The following is a 22,231-nucleotide window of genomic DNA, read 5'->3' on the forward strand; positions in this document are numbered from 1 at the left end:
CTTCTCATGTTACTTTTCCCCGAGTAGCTGGTTCTCCTTTCATGGCAAAGTATGCCCTGCCTTATGGTAATTTTTTTTTTTTTTTTTTTTCAAGTATATCTTAGTTTTACCAAACCACTGAGCTGATTATCAGCTCTCCTAAGGTTGGCCCTGAGGATTAGATTTTTTTTTTTTTTTTACGTGGTTAGGAACTAATTGGTTTCTTAACAACGGGACCTACAGCTTATTGTGAGATCCGAATGAATTTCTAATCACCAGAAATAAAATCCTCTGATTCCTCAATGGTGGCTGCAGAAAGCGAACTCGGGCTACCAGATCGATAGTCGAGTACGGAACCCACTCGTCCAGTGAGGAACTAAACCCTTTTTTGTAGACAGCCAGAGAGTTAGTAGGGTCTAAAATAAATGAAGGACATATAGGAACTTTATTATAACTACTACAGACACCAAGATTTATGAATTTGCGATAAATGTAAAGATCAAGAAGGCTTCAGGTCAGCTAAAATCCATGTATACATCCGTTGAAGTTTCACTTCCAATACTTTGTATTGTATATTGTTTAAACCTTCTGTCTTGAATATACTTTTACCTTCAGCCATGATCTTGAATCTGAAAAGGAACCCAGATGAAATCAAATTCTTATCATGCTTCAACTGCAATTTTGACTGAAATGACACATTCTAAATAATTTGTTTAATTCGAACAAACTACTATCTTTCTTCCAAGAGTCTCAAATTTAATGACAGCTATAATTTTTACTTCATATAAATTTTTCTCTTTTCTACAGCCTTTTAAATAGAGTACAAGATCACCCAAGAACTTTATTCCATGGCAGCCAAAAAATTCATGATGCATAACGCTTTTGCTGTACTATCAAATGTTTACACCGTAAACTTTCTACCTTACCATTTGTCACCGACTAAAAGAACAAATAATATACAGGAAGGACAATATTATAAATCGCAAAATTAGTTAGACGTAAAATGTCTTCAGGTATACAACAGTTCACGAGGATATATATTGAATTTTATCTATACGTGCCAACTAAATCCAAAACTCTCCTGAAAGAAACATAATCGGCCCTACCTGTCTGGATTCGGGACAGCTTTCGGGTGTTGAAGCATCGTATAGCGGGCGATAGACTCGTTGTAACTAGTAACCTTGAGTCCATGGAATTCTAATCTGCTGGACATATCATCATCCTCACCTCCCCAACCCCAGAATCTGTTATTGTATCCGTTGATTGTCCTGAAGTGCTGGACAGCGATCGCACTCACTCCACCAAACGAGCCGTTGAATAGTAACCTGGAAGATTGAGACGAATCTCAGAAACTTGCGTCGCTCCAGACTAATGACTTACGATAGCCAGAGTTTACAACAAAGTCTCCAGTAAGACAAATGGGAAAAAATAGGGATTAATTTGTTCGATTGTATGTCGAGCGTTTGCAAGTTTTAAGTGCATCTTGGGACACAAACGGTAGTTTCAGAAGTTTTTCATGAACGCTTTTTTTATTTTTCTATTTTTTTAATGATATGAAGAAGGCGTGAGTGAGTATGACTCCATAGCTGAAATCTAAGTCATGGACTGGAATTGACTTATTCTTAATTGGTATGTTTTCCCAGAGCTCATTATTATTATTATTATTATTATTATTATTATTATTATTATTATTATTATTATTATTATTATTACTTTCCTCAAAGATTTATTAAAGAAACTGGTCCTTTTATTGTGAAGTATTGCCTGTTCTTACCAGTTGGGACTTAAAGCAAAATTGACAGTTGCAGTGCTCATGGGAATAAGTTTTCGAACCAGGAGCAACATCATTTAATAACAATATTTAGCTAGGAATGGCAGCTGTTCTGTCATACCAAAACTGGTGTTGACAGTCCAAGGGAGAGAACTATTTCACAAAGAAACCGAACGCTCATTATTCAATAAGTAGTCATCCCGCATTTTAAAATTTGGGGGAAATTCATAGTGTATAATTTTCTGCTTTACGGAATAGTTAAGATTATGCATCTCAAACAAATGATTTCGGTGCCTTTCAAATCCAATCGATTCAGTTTCGTTTTGATATGAATTATCATACGTCAATTGTTGAATACCGAAATAACTGAAATTATGGTGTTATTCTTCATATCCAAGTCTTGTTGGTTTCCTATTAACTTCCGATGTTGAAGTCTTATGTAACTTTACATTAATCGAGTCCATTTTAATTTTACATCATCTTAGAGCTCCTTGATAGGATGAGTTATGTGAGGATGGAAAGATATATTTCTTAGCAGTATTTCATAGATAAAATAATACGAAAGAAAATATCAGTTCTGTCAAGTTATCTGAGTGGTGAATATACGCGATCAAAACTCTTAACTTGTCAATTGCCGTAAACTTTAATCAAAATTGTACACTTTAAGTTTAAGGGGAGAGTGTAAAATATAAGGACAGTAAAATCTTTTCGGTTATGGAATGTGATCCCTTTTCTTTGTCTTCACTGGAATTTTGGAGCAGGCTCCCTGAGGATGTTGTGCAGATAGAACCTCAAAGGTTCTCACGAAGATGCAATGCATTTCTACCCTACAACAACAAACCTTGTAGTATCGTATTAATTTGATTATATTTTTAACTGTTATTTAATAATTGATTGAATCAACTTTTTTCTTTTCTGATAATTTTGATCTCCTCGTTTTATATTTCCTATTATCTTCTGTGGCTTCTTTCTAATGGACTTTTCCTTTGGAAGCTTGAATTTCAAAGTCAGTGGCTCCTCATGCAGGCTTGTTCCATATCTTCAGAATAATAATAATAATAATAATAATAATAATAATAATAATAATAATAATAATAATAATAATAATAATAATAATAATAATAATATGCTGGAAGTGAACCCTCTTTTAAACATGTTGTATTAAAAGTGATTGCTGCCTCAGCTGCATTAATTTTATACAGGTTCTTCTCTATTTTTCTAATTATTGTTTTCTCATTGTTGCTTGAACTGGTGAGCAACGCACAGAAGGTTGACATATCTCAAATAGGTAAAAGTGAAGAACGATTTGATTTTAATTGGTAAAAATTCCAGTGGGGTTAGTTAAATTTCCGGGGTTTACCCGTAGAGTTTATTGTAGCTAGAATTGATGTTAAATTCTATTTCTTCTCAATTCTTTTCGTGGGGCCGCGACGTTTCGTCTAAATAAACCTCCGACATCCTCTTGGGCGGAGGTGGGTGAAGGACTGAGGTGAGAGGGCGAGTCCGACTGCTTATATTGTGGCAGTGCAGCCGGGGGCTTCGTGCCACTGCCTATTCACTGGCCGGTGAATGGGGAGCTGCTTTTTCATTGGCTGCCTGGCTGCGGGCTGAAGCCAGCTCCCAAGCGCATGCTCAACAGGCGCGCCGATCTTCTCAGCTGCATATCATCACGCCGGGCTTCATTTTGATTGGTCAAAAGCCGCGTGACGTCACTGTTGGTATTATTCATGGTATTAATGTCGTCTTTGGTGTTGTTTGTTTTCCTCTTGAATTGGGGCGTTTTCGGGCGGCGATGTGGTGAAGATTGCTGTTACTGGAGTGTTCCTTCGCATGCAGGCCTCCTGTGTTGTATTCATGGAGGGCTTTTGCTCCTGGATAAGTAACGCCTCCAGAAGGCGCAGACGGCGAAGGTCGGGTGCTCTCCCTATTATCCTGGTGTTGCGGATAATACAGTGGCAGGAGATTGTTTCGCGGTGGGCGGTGAGGGCGTGATTCTTGATAGCCCCTTCCTGGGCGTGACAGGAGATTCTCTTCGCAAGACGCATGGTAGTCATTCCAGTGTACTTCCCAGGGCATCCTCAGTCCGGGCATATGTATTGGTATACTACGTTTGTCTGCTTGAGGGGGTCTCCTGATGGCGGTGAGGGGTTATTTTTCATGATTAGGTCTCTTGTTTTCCGGTTTTTATAGTATATTATAAGGTCCACCATCTTGCCTTCTTCAATGGGGAGGATGTTCTCCTTAATGATCTTCATCGCCTTCTCCTCCTCGCGGTATTGAGAGTGCGTGAAAGCCTTATAATATATCTTGATGTTCTCGGTGGGGCGGGATTGTGGGTCTTCTTCCTCGTTCGAGTACCATCTTTCGAGGGTGGTGCACACTTCTCGTTCTTGACTATTACCTATTTGAGACATGTCAACCTTCTGTACGTTGCTCACCAATTTAAGCAAGAATGAGAAAACAATAATCAGAAAAATAGAGAAGAACCTGCATAAAATTAATGCAGCTGAGGCAGCAATCACTTTTAATAATAATAATAATAATGGGCTCTGAGAAAACATTCAGAGCAATCCGGTATCACACAACAAACAGGCAGCATGGCTCCAGAAAACCAAGGCAGAAGAAATGGGGAGAATAAAACAAAAGTTCACCAAGTTCACGACAACTGAGGAAAAAGTCCAACTGGAAAGCCCCAGGTCCCGATGAAGTCCATGGATACTGGCTCAAAACCTTCAAGGCCCTACACCCACGAATAGCAGAACAACTCCAGCATTGTATCACAAACCACCATGTGCCCAAATGGATGATCACAAGAACATCCTTAGTATAGAAAGACAACAAGGGAAATATAACAACTAAACTACAGTCCTATCACCTGCCTACCAATAATGTGAAAGTTAGTAACATGTATCATTAGTGAAAGGATAAACAACTACCTAGCTAGATGATACAAATACCATCCTCCACCAACAGAAAGACTTCAGAAGGAAGTGTAGGGGCACAAAAGACCAGCTCCTGTGACAAAATGGTAATGAATAAATAGTAACAGAAGCAAACATAAGCATAGCATGGATTGACTACAAGAAAGCCTTCAACATGATACCGCACACGTGGCTAATAAAATGCCTGAAAATATATGGGGTACAGGAAAACATCACTAGCTTCCTCAAAAATACAAGCCACAATCGGAATACAGTACTTACAAGCTTCAGGATAAGACCAGGAGAGGAATCTATCAAGGCGACTCATTGTCCCCACTACTCTTCATAGTAGCCATGATTCCCATGACAAAAGTACTGAAGGAGATGGATGGTAGGTACCAGCCCAAGAAAGGAGGCAACAGAATTAACCATCTGATATTCATTGACATTAAGCTGTATGGTAAGAGTATCAAGGAAATGCATATCATAATCCAGACTGTAAGGATTATATCTAGGGACATCAGGAGGGAGTTTGGAATAGAAAAATGCGCCTTGGTCAGCATATAAAAAGGCAAAATGACAATAAAAGGCAAAATGACAAGGACTGAAGGGATAAATCTACCAAACGCAAATAGCATCAAACACATAGATGAGACAGGATACAAATACCTGTAAATAATAAAAGGAGAGGATGTAAAATACCAAGAGACGAAGGAAAGGATCAGGAAAGAAAAATGCAGAGACTTAAGGTGATACTCAAGTCAAAACTCACCACTGAAAACATAATGAAAGCCATACACATATGGGCAGTACCAGTAATCAGATACAACGCAGGAGTAGTGGAGTGGACGAAGGCTGAACTGCGCAACATAGACCAGAAAACTAGGAAACACATGATAATTATACTCAAAACACTACACCCAAGAACAAATACAGACAGACTATACATCACCTGAAAGGAAGGAGGGAGAGGTCTACTAAGCATAAGGAAATGCGTCAAAATTGAGAGCAGATCACAGGGGAAATCAAGACCTGAAAACCAGTGAAGATGGGTGGTGTAGGAGTGCATGGGAAGAAGGACTAATAAAAGTAGATGAAGACCCAGAAATATAGAGACAGAAAGAATGAAAAACAGAACAGAGGAATGACACAGCAAACTAATGTATGGGCAGTACATATGATAGACTAAATAACTGCCCAGCAAGGAAACATGGCAGTGACTACAGAGGTTAGAACTCAAGAAGGAAGCAGAAGGAATGCTAACAGAGGTACAAGATGAGGCCCTAAGAACCAGATATATCCAAAGAAAGATAGAAATAACATCTCGCCCTTATGCAGGAAATACAATATGAAAGACGAGACCATAAACTATGTACAAGTGAATGTCCGGCGCTTGCACAGAACCACTGCAAAGAGAGGCACGATTCAGTAGTAAAAGCCCTCCACTGAAGCCTGTGCAAGAAACACCAGCTACCTTGCAGTAGCAAGTGGTACGAACACCATACTGAAGGAGTGATAGAAAACGATCAGGCAAAGATCCTCAGGGACTATGGTATCAGAACAGATAGGATGAAACGTGCAAATAGACCAGACTTGATGCTGATTGACAAAGTCAAGAAGAAAACATAACAATCTTGCATACTTACTGGAAATTCGAAGCATTAACTACCACAGACATGTGACGTGGTTGTTCTGGACAAGTATAGAGATTTCTGTCATCTTCTGGTAACAAGTCCACATCGTGAAATATGAAACAGTCGTATGAATAGCGCATGAGAGACTCCAAGGCGCCAACATTCATTAACTTTCCCCGATTGAATGAATCATTTCCTGAAAGAGAGAAAACTTAGGTGTTCATTGTGCATTCTCTTGTGTGGAAAAGAACTTTTTATGCTGTTCGGCAACAAAAACAGAAAAATGCTTTTTAATTCATTTGAGTGACCACACTTATAAAAGTTATCAGGACATAGTCAAGACAGTTGCTAAAAGAATTATTTTCTTTGGGTGCCAAGAGAATCTTTAATGCGGTGGTGACTGGTTCAGTTAGGTTTATAAAGTCCCTCATAGCAAGAGGGGTAACAAATCTGAATTTCTGAAAACCTTTAGAGGGTTAGAATACTTGACAGTTCTCTGTTTGGAAGGATTCCTCTTTGGCTTTTTAAAAGCAGTTCAAAATAAAGCACATCTTATCCATTCTTCATTTGGAAAGAAACACCATTCGCTACTCTAGTCATTTTTTCTTATATTGTGCAGAGTTAAGCTTACACTCCCAATCCTGCGTAAGTGTGGATCTGGGCTGCAACGTGACTCCTATGGGAATTAAACCCCACTACCCTGCTTTCATAGGATTCCAACTCTCACCCAGTTATCCTTGCCATGGTCAGTCGTAAACTTGTCTGGAGGAAGCCCAATTCAAGGTCTGTGCATTAAGTTCTGTCCTACACCCTCCTGAGAACCCCTGTGGTTATTCCTATTGCTCCCAGGATAATACGTACTGCTTCTACTTCAACTTGCCATCCTTGACTTGCATGGTATAGTTTGGGTATATCTATCCTAGATTAAACCAGGTCTTCAAGCCTGTATCACATAGCATGGTAGGTTATTTCCTTTGCTGATCTCCCACTGCAAGCGCTTGGCAACTGGGTCGTGCCTCTTCTCGTGTTCAAGTGGTTGGTGGTCTCCATATTCTATTTACATTTGTGGCACCTAAAGGATTTAGCCATTTATCTTATCTTGTACATATGTAAGTAGCGTTCGAGCTTGTGCTGGCTACTCAGCATGTCTTCAGTTTCCTTTTTGATCTCTCCCATACTTAACCATTGCCAGCTGCCATCTCTAGCTACATCCAGAATCTGCCTCTAGGCTGATTAACCTTTCCTGATACTTCTCGAGCTCTTCATCAACAAAGAGGAGTTTCCTGTTGGATGTTGATATCAATCATCCATCTTCACTGTACTGTAGATACTGTCTGGGCGTTCCTCTCTCGATGTTGATACTGTCCTTCACACTATATTTCTCTTCATCCTCTTCTTGGTAAATAGAGATATCCCAAATTTGCTCTTGGATGTAGTACCTTATTGAGGGTTATCAGGTTTCATCTCTTTCTGTCAATGTTTCATGGGTCTTCATTATTACGATGATGCCTGGCAAGCAAATCCGTCTTTCCCGTCATTTCGTAAACCTCCATTTCATCATTTACTGCCATCTTCCTATTTGCTCTCCTTGTCTGAGCAACCTGCCTTGGTTGTGCCTTTCCAGCATTAGGGCTTATTTTAACGCAAGTTCTTTGGATTAGCAAGGGCCTTTCCCCCTTCCCTCATCCCCCTTGCTGAGATTTCAGTGGTGGTGGCGCAATTACATTGGTCACTGAAGGAAGAATAAGTAATCATCCTCTATCCTATCCCACCCTGGCTCTTTCACTGAAGCATGGAACAATGTTGTGACTGCTGGAGGGAGGAAGCCATGAGCGTTAAGGCATCAACGCCACCAACAGTTCATAGGCCTATACGAAACTAGGCCTCTCGCTGAATAACTATCCACATTCTTAGGTACATCTTCTCTGTACCTCAGGGGATGCTGAACAGTGGAGCATGACAGTGAAGTTCATTTGTCAATACAATATTCTGGTGCACTTAATTCTTTTCCCTTCAGAGTCCTTTATTGCTAAAATTGAAATGTCACTTCATTTTCCTTCCCCTTATATCTGTCTGACAGGTAGCTAAACATTATGAATTCAGCATTGTTTTAGAACTGGAAACCATAATATGGAATTGTGCCTAAGCAATGGGCCAGTGTTTTGAAAATTCTTGTGTTCCCCGTTCTACTTGGTCACCCAACCCCAAACACTCGTCTTCATCGTAAAAAAACATATATTGAAAATTAAATGTAACAAAAAAAAGTTGGCAAGCAACTATTGCAGTTTTCACAGTTTAATGGTCATCTAAAATCGAATTAACTTGATATTAGACTGTATAAACGATTGATATAGGAATAGAGTTGTTTATTTTTAACTAACTGGTTAGGATTTAAGCCGAAAATGGAATCTAAGTAGTCTTTGCTTACATGGATTATTGAGAAGTGAAACCAGTGAGTTGGAGTTTAAAATCACATTGAAATCACATTGATTTGAAACAATAATGCTAATTTCAGTATTGAGTTCTGGCTAACATTTCCCTTAATGATGCCAAGTTTAGTATTGAGTTCTGGCTAACATTTCCCTTAATAATGTTAAGTTCAGTATTGAGTTCTGGCTAACATTTCCCTTAATGATGTTAAGTTCAGTATTGACCTCTGGCTAACATTTGCCACCAACTTCTGAAGACAAGTTCAGACTCGCTCCCAGCATACTTCTAACCTGCTTGCTCAACAACATAAATGGTGTACTCTATCTGTTGCCTCTGGAGTATCGGAGTTATATGATGTAGAAGCGCTGGTAGGTGTTGGGCCCTGTCTCTGTATGGGATGATGATGGCTACGCGGTGTCTGGACCGACATTCGGCTGGATGGAATTGGCCTCCGGGTTCCAGCTCAGGATGGGCCTTCTCGATCTCTTCCATAGACGGTACAGTCAAGCTTATATTGACACGTCCAACTGGAATTGATTTTTCGACGTTGTGAACAATTGAAGAATGGAAAGGCGAAAAGACCAATTGATCTTTCAAATTATAAGCTATAATGAGCTCCAAATGACCCATTGACACTTAACTTACTTTATGTACTGAATAACTTACATGAATAACTGATGCTGCTGAGTACTGAGTTTATATGTGGCACTCCCAAAGTATGGGGATTTCAATATGGATCTGCTAATTGTTATTTATTATCTAACTTATTATATATACATATATATATTTCAACTGAATTCAGTGGCATTGTTCCCAGATACTGTTTCCTTATATAAAAACTTTGAATCAGTCTATACATCTTGTTTTTATCTTCTGCAAGCTTCTCGGGAATAAGGAGAATTATTCGTGATTCTTTCCATTTTCTATTACTTTTCCTAGTTGATGAACCGTTTCTCCACCTGTCTCGGCAGCGTCATCAGGACTGCTTTATAAATCGACATACTGGCTTTATAATACTACATGTTGGACGTCTGAATTTCATCCATGACATCATCGGTGTGCTAAGTTTCTATTGGTCGACGGTCTCATTCTCTCGCTGCCTGCCTGGGCAACAGCTTGGGTATTTCCTATACTGTGACTTGCAGCCAGGGGCATGGGCAAGGGCTTGATTCCCGTCTCGGCCATGACCACGCCCTTGGCTGCAAGCTGTTTCATAGGAGGGCTCCCTGCGGAGCACCAGAAATGCCCAAGCTGTTGCCCGGGCAGGCAGTGAGAGAATGAGACCTGCCGACCAATAGAAATTCAGCTCCCAGTGACTTGTTGGAGAAATGGTCCGTCGACAAGTAAAAGGAAAAGTAAATAGGGAAAAAAATCATGAATGATTTTTCCTTATTCCTGAGAAGTTTACCAGAAGAAGAAAAGAAGTACTGGCTGATTCAGAGTCTTCATAAGAATATAGTATCCTTGAAGCATACCACTGACTTCAATAGCAATTGCATAAGAGAGAAAATATGCCAAAATAATATTTATATCTGTGAGTATGTGTGTGTTTTGTTTGTCTATATATGTAATGATGCGTATCTGTCACATATTTGTAATTGGGATTACAAAACTGGTTTTTAATTAATATAAAAATATGGAAAACATTAAAATTAGTGGTCGTAAAGAATAATTAAGTGCCCAGAAAGGACGTATTTAAAAAAAGGAAAGCAGAGGCAAAATACCTAGATTAGGGGGTACCGTAGTTGTGATTACAAAAACTGTTTTTAATGAATATAAACATAAGATAAACATTAAAATTAGTGTTCGTAGAGAATAATTAAGTCCCCAGAAAGGACGTATTTAAAAAAAAGGAAGCAGAGGCAAAATACCTAGATTAGGGGGTACCGTAGGGCAAAGTTCCTTCTTCCTGCCGCTAAAAATTCTTTGAGGATCTGCCGGCATCGGATTGGTAAAATTGTCACTAGTCCTATAATCCCGGGATATCTTGCTCTTAGCTGATAGCAGCTGTTAAAAGAATGGAAGGGACATCAGTATCTCTCTCTCTCTCTCTCTCTCTCTCTCTCTCTACCTAAGTGTTTCAGATGCAACAAGAATTAACAGTACACCAAGGCAGTTAGATCAGCCAAGACACAAAAGACTGGTATGGATTAACATCCGTCTCTCTCTCTCTCTCTCTCTCTCTCTCTCTCTCTCTCTCTCTCTCTCTCTAGACCTCACCGACAACATAGCAAGTGCTATAATCAGCAGCTTCAGGAAACTCCGGCGACACAAAAACAGCTTCAGTTTTCTGATCAAGCCTGACGAAGGAGGCAGCATTTTGGCGGCTGAAAATAGAAAAGAAAAAAGCGTTGGTTAGTACTTCTCTCTCTCTCTCTCTCTCTCTCTCTCTCTCTCTCTCTCTCTCTCTCTCTCACACACACACACACACGCAAACAAGACAAAGCTCTAACCATATCAGTATTTTTAGGCATTTTCTTTATTGTTCACTGGAATTTAAACTAATTCTTTCACCACTTGACGTATCTAGTAATTCATGCACCACGTGACGGATCTAATTCATGCACAACGTGACGGATCTAATTCATTCGCCACGTGACAGGTCTAATTCATTCGCCACGTGACGGGTCTAATTCATTCGCCACGTGACGGGTCTATTTCATTCGCCACGTGACGGGTCTAATTCATTCGCCACGTGACGGGCCTAATTTATTCGCCACGTGACGGGTCTAATTCATTCGCCACGTGACGGATCTAATTCATTCGCCACGTGACGGGTCTAATTCATTCGCCACGTGACGGATCTAATTCATTCGCCACGTGACGGGGTTCCCGAATTCATTCGTCACGTGACAGTATAATTCATGCACCACATGACGTATCTAATTCATGGACCACATGACGTATCTAATGCATGCACCACATAACGTATTTAATGCATGTACCACATGACGTATCTAATTAATGCACCACATGCGTTTCTAATGCATGCGCCACGTGACATATCTAATTCATGCACAACATGATGTCTCTAATTCATGTACCACGTGAGGAATACAATGCATGTACCACATGACGTATCTACTTTATGCACCACATGGCGTAGCTAATTCATGCACCAAGTGAGGTATCCAATAAATGCACCACGTGGCATATCTAATTAATGCACCACATGACGTATCTAATGCATGCAACTTATGACGTATATAATTCATGCAATTTGTGATGTATCTAATGCATGCACCACATGACGTATCTAATTCATGCAACATGTGACGTATTTAATCCATGCAAAACATGACATATCTAATTCATGCACCACGTGACGTATCTAATTCATGCACCATGTGAGGTATCTAATTCATGCAACATGTCACTTATCTAATGCCTGCACCACGTGACATATCTAATTCACGCACCAAGTGACGCATCCAATAAATGCACCACGTAACGTATCTAATTTATGCACCAAGTGACATATCCAATACATACACCACGTGACGCATCTAATTCATGCACCATGTGATGTATCTAATTCATGCACAACATGACATACCTAATTCATGCAATTTGTGATGTATCTAATTCATGCACCACATGATGTATCTAATTCATGCAACATGTAACATATGTAATTCATGCACCACGTGACATATCTAATTCATACACCATGTGACATATCTAATTCATGTACCACAAGACGTATCTAATGCATGCAGTTTGTGACGTATCTAATTCATGCACAATATGACGTACCTAATTCATGCAATTTGTGACGTATCTAATGCATGCACCACTTGACGTATCTAATCTATGTACCACGTGAGGTATACAATGCATGTACCACATGACGTATCTAATTCATGCACCACGTGACGTATCTAATTCATGCACCACATGACATATCTAATTCATGCACATCATGATGTATCTGATTCATGCACCACATGACGTATATAATTCATGCACCACGTGACGTATTTAATGCATGTACCACATGACGTATCTACTTTATGCACCACATGAGGTATCCAATAAATGCACCAAGTGGCGTATCTATTTCATGCAACTTGTGACGTATCTAATTCATGCACAATATGATGTACCTAATTCATGCAGTTTGTGATGTATCTCATGCATGCACCACATGACATACCTAATCCATGGACAACATGACATATCTAATTCGTGCACCACGTGACCTATCTAATTCATGCTCCACATGACGTATTTAATTCATGTACCGTGTGACGTATCTAATTCATGCACCACGTGATGTATCTAATTCATGCAACATGTCACTTATCTAATGCATACACCACGTGACATATCTAATTTACGCACCATGTGACGTATCCAATACATGCTCCACATGATGTATCTAATTCATGCACCACATGACGTATGTATTGCATGCAACATGTGACGTATCTAATTCATGCAACATGTGACGTATCTAATTCATGGACTACGTGACGTATCTAATTCATGCACAACATGCCATATCTAATTCATGCAACATGTGACGTATCCAATTCATGCAACATGTGACGTATCTAATTCATGCACCACATGATATATCTAATTCCTGCACAACATTCCGTATCTAATTCATGCAACATGTGATGTATCTAATGCATGCACCACATGACATACCTAATTCATGCAACATATGACGTATCTAATTCATGCAACATGTGATGTATCTAATTCTTGCACCTCATGACGTATCTAATTCATGTACCATGTGAAATATCTAATTCATGCATCAAGCGACGTATCTAATGCATGCACCACATGATGTATCTAATTCATGCATCACCTGACGTATCTAATTTATGTACCACGTGAGGTATCAAATACTGTACCACATGATGTATCTAATTCATGCACCACATGATATATCTAATTCTGCACAACATTCCGTATCTAATTCATGTACCATGTGACGTATCTAATGCATGCACCACGTGACGTATCTAATTCATGCACCATGTGACGTATCTAATTCATGCACCATGTGATGTATCTAATTCTTGCACCTCATGACGTATCTAATTCATGTACCATGTGAAATATCTAATTCATGCATCAAGCGACGTATCTAATGCATGCACCACATGATGTATCTAATTCATGCATCACCTGACGTATCTAATTTATGTACCACGTGAGGTATACAATACATGTACCACATGATGTATCTAATTCATGACCACATGACGTATCAAATTCATGCACCATGTGACGCATCTAATTCATGCACAACATGACGTACCTAATTCATGCAGTTTGTGACATATCTAATTCATGCAGTTTTTTGTTGGACATATCTAATCATGCACCACATGACGTACCTAATGCATTTTAGCTACCACGTGACGTATCTTAATTCATGGAACCATGTGACGTAAATCTTAATGGCGACATGCACCACGTGAACGTATCTAATTCTTGCTACCCCACGTGACGTTATCTAATGCATGTACCATGTGAAGTTATTCTAATGCATGCCACCACGGTGACGTCAAATCGTAAATTCATGGTAACCATCGTTTTGAACGTATCTAATGCAAGCACCAAGTGACATATCTAATTCATGTACCATGTGACGTATCTAATGCATGCACCACGTGACCTACCCTATCTAAGATTGGTAATGTCACCATGGTGAACGTATCTAATTCATTGAGTAACCCATTGTGACGTATCTAATTCTTGCACCACTTGACGTATCTAATGCATGCACCACGTGATGTATGTAATTCATGCACCACATAATGTATCTAATTCATGCACCATGTGACGTACCTAATTCATGCATAACGTATCTAATTGATGCACAATGGGACATATCTAATTCATGCACCACATGGCATTTCTAATGCATGCACCACGTGACATATCTAATTCATGTACCACGTGAGGAATACAATGCATGTACCACATGACGTATCTAATTCATGTACCACATGATATATCTAATTCATGCTCCACGTGAGGTATCCAATAAATCCACCACATGGCGTATCTAATGCATGCAACTTGTGACGTATCTAATTCATGCACAATATGATTTATCTAATTCATGCAATTTGTGACGTATCTAATGCATGCACCACATGACTTATCTAATTCATTCAAATGTGACGTATCTAATCCATGCACAATATGACATATCTGATTCATGCACCATGTGATATAACTAATTCATGCACCACGTGATGTATTAATTCATGCACCATGTGACGTATCTAATTCATTCACCACATGATGTATCTAATTCAGGCAAAATGTCACTTATCTAGTGCATGCACCACGTGACATATCTAATTCACGCACCATGTGACGTATCCAATAAATGCAACATGTGATGTATCTAATTCAAGCACCGCATGACATATCTAATTCATGCACCATTTGACATATCTAATTCATCCACCACGTGACGTATCTAATTTATACACCACGTGACATATATAATTCATGTGCCACGTGAGGTATACAATGTATATACCACATGACGTATCTAATTCATGCACCAAGTGATATCTAATTCATGCACGATGTGACATATCTAATTCATGCACCACATGACGTATCTATTGCATGCAACATGTGACGCATCTAATTCATGCATCATATGATGTATCTAATTCATGCACAATATGACGTACCTAATTCATGCAATTTGTGACGTATCTAATTCATGCACCACATGACGTATCTAATTCATGTACCATGTGAAATATCTAATTCATACACCAAGCGACGTATCTAATTCATGCACCACATGACGTATCTAATTCATGTACCATGTGAAATATCTAATTCATGCACCAAGCGACGTATCTAATTCATGCACCACTTGACGTATCTAATTTATGTACCACGTGAGGAATACAATGCAAGTACCACATTACGTATCTAATTCATGCACCACATGACATATCTAATTAATGCTCCACGTGACGTATCTAATTTATGCACCACGGGAGGTATCCAATAAATGCACCAAGTGACGTATCTAATTCATGCACCACATGACATATCTAATGCATGCAACATGTGACGTATCTAATTCATGCACCATGTGACGTATCTAATTCATGCACAACATGACGTATCTAATTCACTCACCATGTGACGTATCTAATTCATGCACCACGTGACGTATCTAATTCATACACCATGTGAGGTATCTAATTTATGCACCACGTGACGTATCTAATTCATACACCACCACCAAATTAATTTATCAATTGGGTCAGGTTATCCATTCTAAATAAAAGAAAAATATTCATAAAATATTCATATAAACCAATTTTTCAGTTTTGAAACAAATCATTTTGTTATTAGAAATCAGTTTTTAAAAAATGATGCTTATTAAAGGTAACTGTTGAAATAAGAGAATGTCTGGAAAAGTATTTTTCAGTGGTATAAGAAGAGAATTACTATATATTTATTTATTTACTTTATTTATTTATTTATTTATTTATTCATTTTCGTTATTTCAAGCTATATGATAAAATTATGATGAGGGGAAATAACCCAAAAACAAATGCAAAACAATTTTGCGTGAATCTGACTATGTATTACCAATATTATTCATTCCGCAAAAAAAAAAATGGTCCTACAGCCAGACTTTGAAGCTGTATAGGATTTCTATCTGAACCTCTTGAGTATTTGCTGTCTTCTCTTGAAAAAGTATTTGCATTTCTATTACTCAAAGTAGTGATAATTGTAATTAATCATAGATCCATTTGCTCCCTCACCCAATATCTATTTTCACCGAACGTTATAATTTCCCACTTTCGTTCATAACCACTGTTGAGGATTCACATCATCTTTCATTTAAAATGGCCGAAAATACAAAGAACTTTTCTTCCTTCAGCTCGATTCTAGTTTGCACTTCAATCCCATTCTCCGTCAAACACCTTTGTAAAGAGTTCGAAGTCCAACGGCATTGAAGACGACTTTTAATTACTTTGCTTGTGGGATTCTTTCCAACGTCATCCCTGGACCCCAGACCCTGGACCCTGGACCATGGGTTCCTATCTTAACTTGCATAACATCATCCTCAGAAATGTACGAACACATTTTGATAACACACACAAATGAGTTTACCTTATCGCTACACTTTATAAATTTAGGCTTCGAAACTCACATGAGTCTGGTATCACGTTTCCACGGGAGATTAGAAAATGGCAGGTTACACGTCGGTGGAATATACACTGTTCTACATTGAAAGGCAAATGAGGATTGTTTTGAATATTCCGGACAGCCACTTACGGCAGCAACAGACAGGTTTCCATATTCACAAACAGATGTCCACAACATCTGGCTATTAAGAACCGGAGGGTACCGGTAATCACCTTTAACTATCCTATCATTGGCAGGTGGTCGCGGTAGCACTGTTGAGATGTGCTCTCTCACGCAGACAAGGGAGGTGAGAATAATGGTGGAGGGAGAGGATAACAGACCAAAGCTTCTATGGAGGAGGCGAGAGAGAAAAGAAAACGAATGCAAAGAGAGAGAGAGAGAAGAGAGAGAGAGAGAGAGAGAGAGAGAACAAAGGTAGTCACATAGTCACATTGTCTTGAAGCATCGAAATATATGACTAGGCTCCTCCCTCGTTTTAGTTTTCTGTAAAAGAAAACTATTGAGATGGCTTTTGGCTTCTTGTCTGTCCTTCCTCACTTTTACTGTCAGTCCCCAGATCTTCAAAACTACTGAGGCTAAAGGGCTGCAAATTGCTATGTTGGTCACCCAGCCTCCAATCATCAATCATAATCAAATTGCAGCCCTCTAGCCTCAGTGGTCTTAATTCAATCTAAATTTAAAGTTAGCCATGTTCGTGCGTCTGGCCAGCACTCTGTAGGTACCAACAACACAGGACACCACCGGGCCGTGGCTGAGTCTCATGATACGCGACTGAGAGATTCGTGTACAGAAAACTCGACTGCGCTAAGGAAACTTCGGCCAATTTTTTTACGCACTTTCTTAACTTGATTAATTAAATTTACGTTGGAGTGCCACCTCGGTGACCGCGAGTTTGGTTCTCGGTCATTCCATTGAGGGGTGGGAGATGTGTATTTCTGGTGATAGAAGTTCACTCTCGACGTGGTTCGGAAGTCACGTAAAGCCGTTGGTCCCGTTGCTGAATAACCACTGGTTCCATGCAACGTAAAAGCACCATACAAACAAACATTTAAAATAACGTAATTTTCAAATAAAAATACAATGACTCAGGTCATTGTAATAAAGAAAATATTGGGCCGTTAACTCTTTGGGAAAATTCACCGCAATTTCATATATTCTAGGGAATGCTTATTTAATATACTATTTTGCTTTATTAACAAATGTCTTACAAATAACATAAATGCCTTGGTAGGAATTCAAAGTGTATTCTTGTACACTCGAACAAGATGGATTTAGGCCAATCAGCAGCTGACATCAGGAGTGTTGTCTTAAGCAAATGTTCGTATCAGCTGACACCGACTAGAGTTGACCTAATAATGCGTTGGGTATAGTAACTTGAAACTGAATGGAGGGCAGCTATTTACCGTCCAAAAATTGCTGTTTAGCACCTGTAACCCACCCTATTTGGGTCAGTTCCTTAGTTTCCCCAACTTGGCAACTCAAATAAGGTCATGGCTACTCTTTACTCTGGAGGCCTTTGGAGGTTGTCTTTTAAAAGCTATTCTAAGCCAGCGACCTAGCAAAATTACTCTTCCTGAATAAGTATTTGTTTTTATGTAACTAGAAGTAATTAGAATTTAAATCAATCATCAATACAATTGCTCCCTCTCTCACCAATCCTAGTTTCATTCATTAACACTTATAGAGGAATCCTAGTTTCATTCATAAACACTTATAGATGATTCATATTAGTATCTTCCAGCATTACTATAGTAGATTCACATCAACCGTGCATGTGATCTCTAGGCCTGTCCCTTATGACGCTCCTGATTGGCTGTTGATATTGCCAATCACAGGGCTGGAAACTCTCAGTCTCTTATCTGCAGAAAAGGAGTGTTTCCGAATTCCATCACTAAACATCTTCAAGCCAATGATTTAAGAATTATGAAGGAAATCGTTATATAATAAACAGGAATAATGAGATGGATATAGGGTGATTGTTAGAGAAAAATCAATGGGATAAATGAATTTCCTCCATAAAGTATCAATATCTAAGTAACGATTTTTTCATATAGAGATTGCCACTATTGGTACGAAAGGGTGATGGTGATAATGATAGTGACGATAATGAAGTCTTAATATTCTTTTTTTCCCCACAAGACTTCTTCTATCGAGGCGTCGTGATCATGATGATGACGTCATCGAGTGATCACGTGAGCAACATCTGACTACACGAAGATAGAGAGAGATTGATATTCTTAATCTTTTGCTTGTTATTTTTATATTAATGGCCCTACCTATAACTTTTTTCTTTTTTGGTAGCATTGTCTTTCATGACATTTAAGCGACGAAACTGTATGAAACACGAGATCATAAATGATGAATGCACTGGGATTTCATGTAAGGAATGAAAGAATATATTTTATATTGAGAATTTCATGTTATTTCACTATAAATATTTTAGCGTTAAATTTACTGAAGTGCATCATTCTTATATCATTATAATCCATAAATCAATGGCTTGAATTTCGGAAACACTCCGAATCATACATCCTCCCTATGTGAACTCTCGAGCGAGACTGAGAGTTTCCAGTCATGTGATTGGCTTATCAACAGCCAATCAAGAGCGTCGTAAGGGACAGGCTTAGATATCTGATGCATAGCTCATGTGAATCTACTACAGTACTATCATCAAGCCCCATTTCATCTGAATAGGCTGAAAGTTCGCGGTATCTATTTAAACATAAAGAAAGGTTTTATCAACTATCGGCACTATGAGGACATTACATTCCATGACTCCTTTGCTTGTGGAATTCCTTCTAGCATAGTCTCTGGACCTTGCATTCCAGCAACTGGATTACATACGTCTCCAGCTTACATTTCTCCGGTATTGTTGTCACTGAGCACTAGAGAATGGCAAGGAGCATACTGAAGAAATAAATTACCTTACATCAAGGAATCAGCGAACTGTTTTGAATATCGCTGAACACCTCTTAAGTGCAGACCAACCTCCGTTTCCACAAATAAGTCTCAGAATATCTGGGTTTTAAGAACCAGAAGATAACTGTAATCACTTAGCCGACTTAATTAATATTCCATGAAGGTACAGCAACTGACAACGAAATCGAAGACCACTCTTTACATCCAAGAATTGTCATATAACCATATATGTAATGGTTGGACACCCCAGCGTTTTTTTTTTTTTTTTTTTTTTTTTTTTTTTTTTTTTTTTTTTTTTTTTGCTTAACATCTTTTACCATACGACCATGAGGTTATCTGCTGGTGAAGTGTCCTTCGGAAGATGATATATTTCAAATCCGATTGCAAGACAAAGTGATATCCAACATGTCCTCGCTTGGCTTGTTTAACTTCATCTGGTGAAACTTAAATAAATATGTAGATAGCGTAGAAAAAAGTGTTTTTTTTTGTATCCATTATCATAAACTTCAAAACTCACATTGTGCCGGTGTTACGTTTCCACTGCACATCTTGAAAAGGGAGGAGAAACTGGGGGAACACTGCGCTACATCAAGTAACCCGCGAATGGCTTTCGATGCCGCCATGCAGTCACTTGAAGCCTTCTAAAACTTTGAGTCACTGTTCACAAACAGGTGTCACAGCATCTGGCTATGAAGATCCAGAAGGTACCAGAAATTTCCTGTCGCCATTAATATTCTGTGGGAGGTACAACAACCAATGACTGAAGGGAAGGCCACTCTTTACCGTCCAAGAATTTCCGTAGAACCCATCAGTATTTAATGAATGGGCACTTCGGCCTAATTGGTTCTACCTCATGAGCTCAGGTGAATATAGAATTAAGGCCAAAGGCCAAGCGCTGGGACCTATATGAGGCCATTCAGCGCTGAAATGGAAATTGACAGTAAAAAGTTTGAAAGGTGTAACAGGAGGAAAACCTCAGCAGTTGGGAGAGGGTGGAAAGTAAGACGAAGGAAGAGAATATGAAAGGAGGTACAGTAAGAGAAACGAAAGTGGTTGCACCTAGGGGCCGAATGCACGCTGCAAAGAACCCAAAGAAATGCCTACAGCGCACCATGACGGTGAGGCATGTATTACTTAAAGGGTTTTAGCAGCATCCCCTCTGCCGTTAGACTCACCAACTGTCTAGCCTGTTACTTTAAACCCCTTTCCCGCTTCCTGTATTCAGCCATGCTGTCCAACCTCTCTGACAACTTACCGGTGTAACTGTGGGGTTTCCTCCCAGTGCAGCTTCAGATCATTGAACCTCATTTCGCTTATCTGCTCGATGTCTCTATCGTACCGTTCAATCCACTCGAACACATTGGGCAATAATTTCGAACACTTAAAAGTTCAAGGAATGTTGACTTTTGTACACTTTAGAAAATGTTGATAGCTGAAGATTATCCCTACGGTATCACGATAAACTTATATTCAAAAAGTATGTCTATGAAGGCAATGAGAATTTTCTGTTTATCTCAGCCCCACCATCCTTAAATATATCTAACTTGTCGTTAGACTAAATAGAAATTATTTTTGATAAATTGGACTTTCTCGTATTGCATTTCAAGTCCTCATTCCGTCAAAGGCAGAATTAGGAAGCTGTTTACAAAGAATTGATAATATTCAAGTTCTTGTCTTTATCATAAAACAAATAAGTGAGTAAATGCAACAAAAAATCACTGCTTTTTCCCAGTGATATCCAAGAGAAACTTCTGCATTTTATACATTGTATAATGTATATATAAGCCTCAGTTGTGTGGTTGGTATGGTGTTGGCCTGCCACCTCGGTGGCCGCAAGTCCGATTCTCGGGCATTCCATTGAGGGGTCAGAGATGTGTATTTCTGGTGATAGAAGTTCACTTTCGGCGTCGTTCGGAAGTCACGTAAAGCCGTTGGTCCCGTTGTTGAATAACCACTGGTTCCATGCATCGTAAAACACCATACAAACAAACAAAAACAAAAAATAATGTATATATAATGCATTATAGACTCAAAAAATGACCAACGTATGCCTTTGACTTCAGGATAGATTTGCATGTGTGCCTATGTCGGATTTATGTATGCTTCCTTGTATAGTGTGTGTCTGTGTAAGGGCGTTTGTGCGTGTGTTTTTTGTTACCCAACACGTGATCTTAAAGTTTATAGAGTTCATATGTGTTTCTTGTTATTGTCAGACTTACCTGCATATTGTAGCCTTTATTTTATTCTGCCGGTTTAAGAGCTGGGTTAAGAAAGCCGACTGTCAGTAGTCAGTTTATGAATACGGGTAAGAGAAATTTGAACGATACTGTACAAAAAAAAAAAAAAAAAAAATTGAGGTTGATCGTACAGTCAAAAAAAAAAAAAAAAAAAAAATAACGATAGTGAATGGACAT

The 22,231-nt window shown here is 39.0% G+C and overlaps 1 protein-coding gene across 1 annotated transcript; it reads right to left on the reverse strand.

The window, feature by feature from the left end:
• Nucleotides 1-410: 410 nt before the first annotated feature.
• LOC135225150 (beta-1,4-N-acetylgalactosaminyltransferase bre-4-like) lies at nucleotides 411-20,443 on the reverse strand. Its single transcript, XM_064264381.1, has 7 exons — nucleotides 20,335-20,443; nucleotides 10,956-11,062; nucleotides 10,607-10,742; nucleotides 9,026-9,262; nucleotides 6,318-6,501; nucleotides 1,086-1,304; nucleotides 411-608 (listed from the first exon to the last, which is right to left on the reverse strand). Exons 1-7 carry the CDS (start codon nucleotides 20,438-20,440, stop codon nucleotides 479-481), a joined length of 1,119 nt encoding a protein of 372 aa, XP_064120451.1. The 5' UTR covers nucleotides 20,441-20,443; the 3' UTR covers nucleotides 411-478.
• Between the last annotated feature and the right edge of the window lie 1,788 nt (nucleotides 20,444-22,231).

Source organism: Macrobrachium nipponense, chromosome 13, assembly GCF_015104395.2.
Source record: "Macrobrachium nipponense isolate FS-2020 chromosome 13, ASM1510439v2, whole genome shotgun sequence".
NCBI classification, from domain to species: Eukaryota; Metazoa; Arthropoda; class Malacostraca; order Decapoda; family Palaemonidae; genus Macrobrachium; species Macrobrachium nipponense.

Bases quoted from the DNA above. Each gene is read 5' to 3' on its own strand.
- LOC135225150 (XM_064264381.1), bottom strand. From the start codon at position 20,440: ATGGCGGCATCGAAAGCCATTCGCGGGTTACTTGATGTAGCGCAGTGT. The intron at 1,305-6,317 runs GTAAGTATGCAA...TCAATCTTCCAG, and splicing joins GTTAATGCTTCGAATTTCCA to GTTACTATTCAACGGCTCGT. The intron at 609-1,085 runs GTAGGGCCGATT...GTTCCTTTTCAG, and splicing joins GCTGTCCCGAATCCAGACAG to ATTCAAGATCATGGCTGAAG.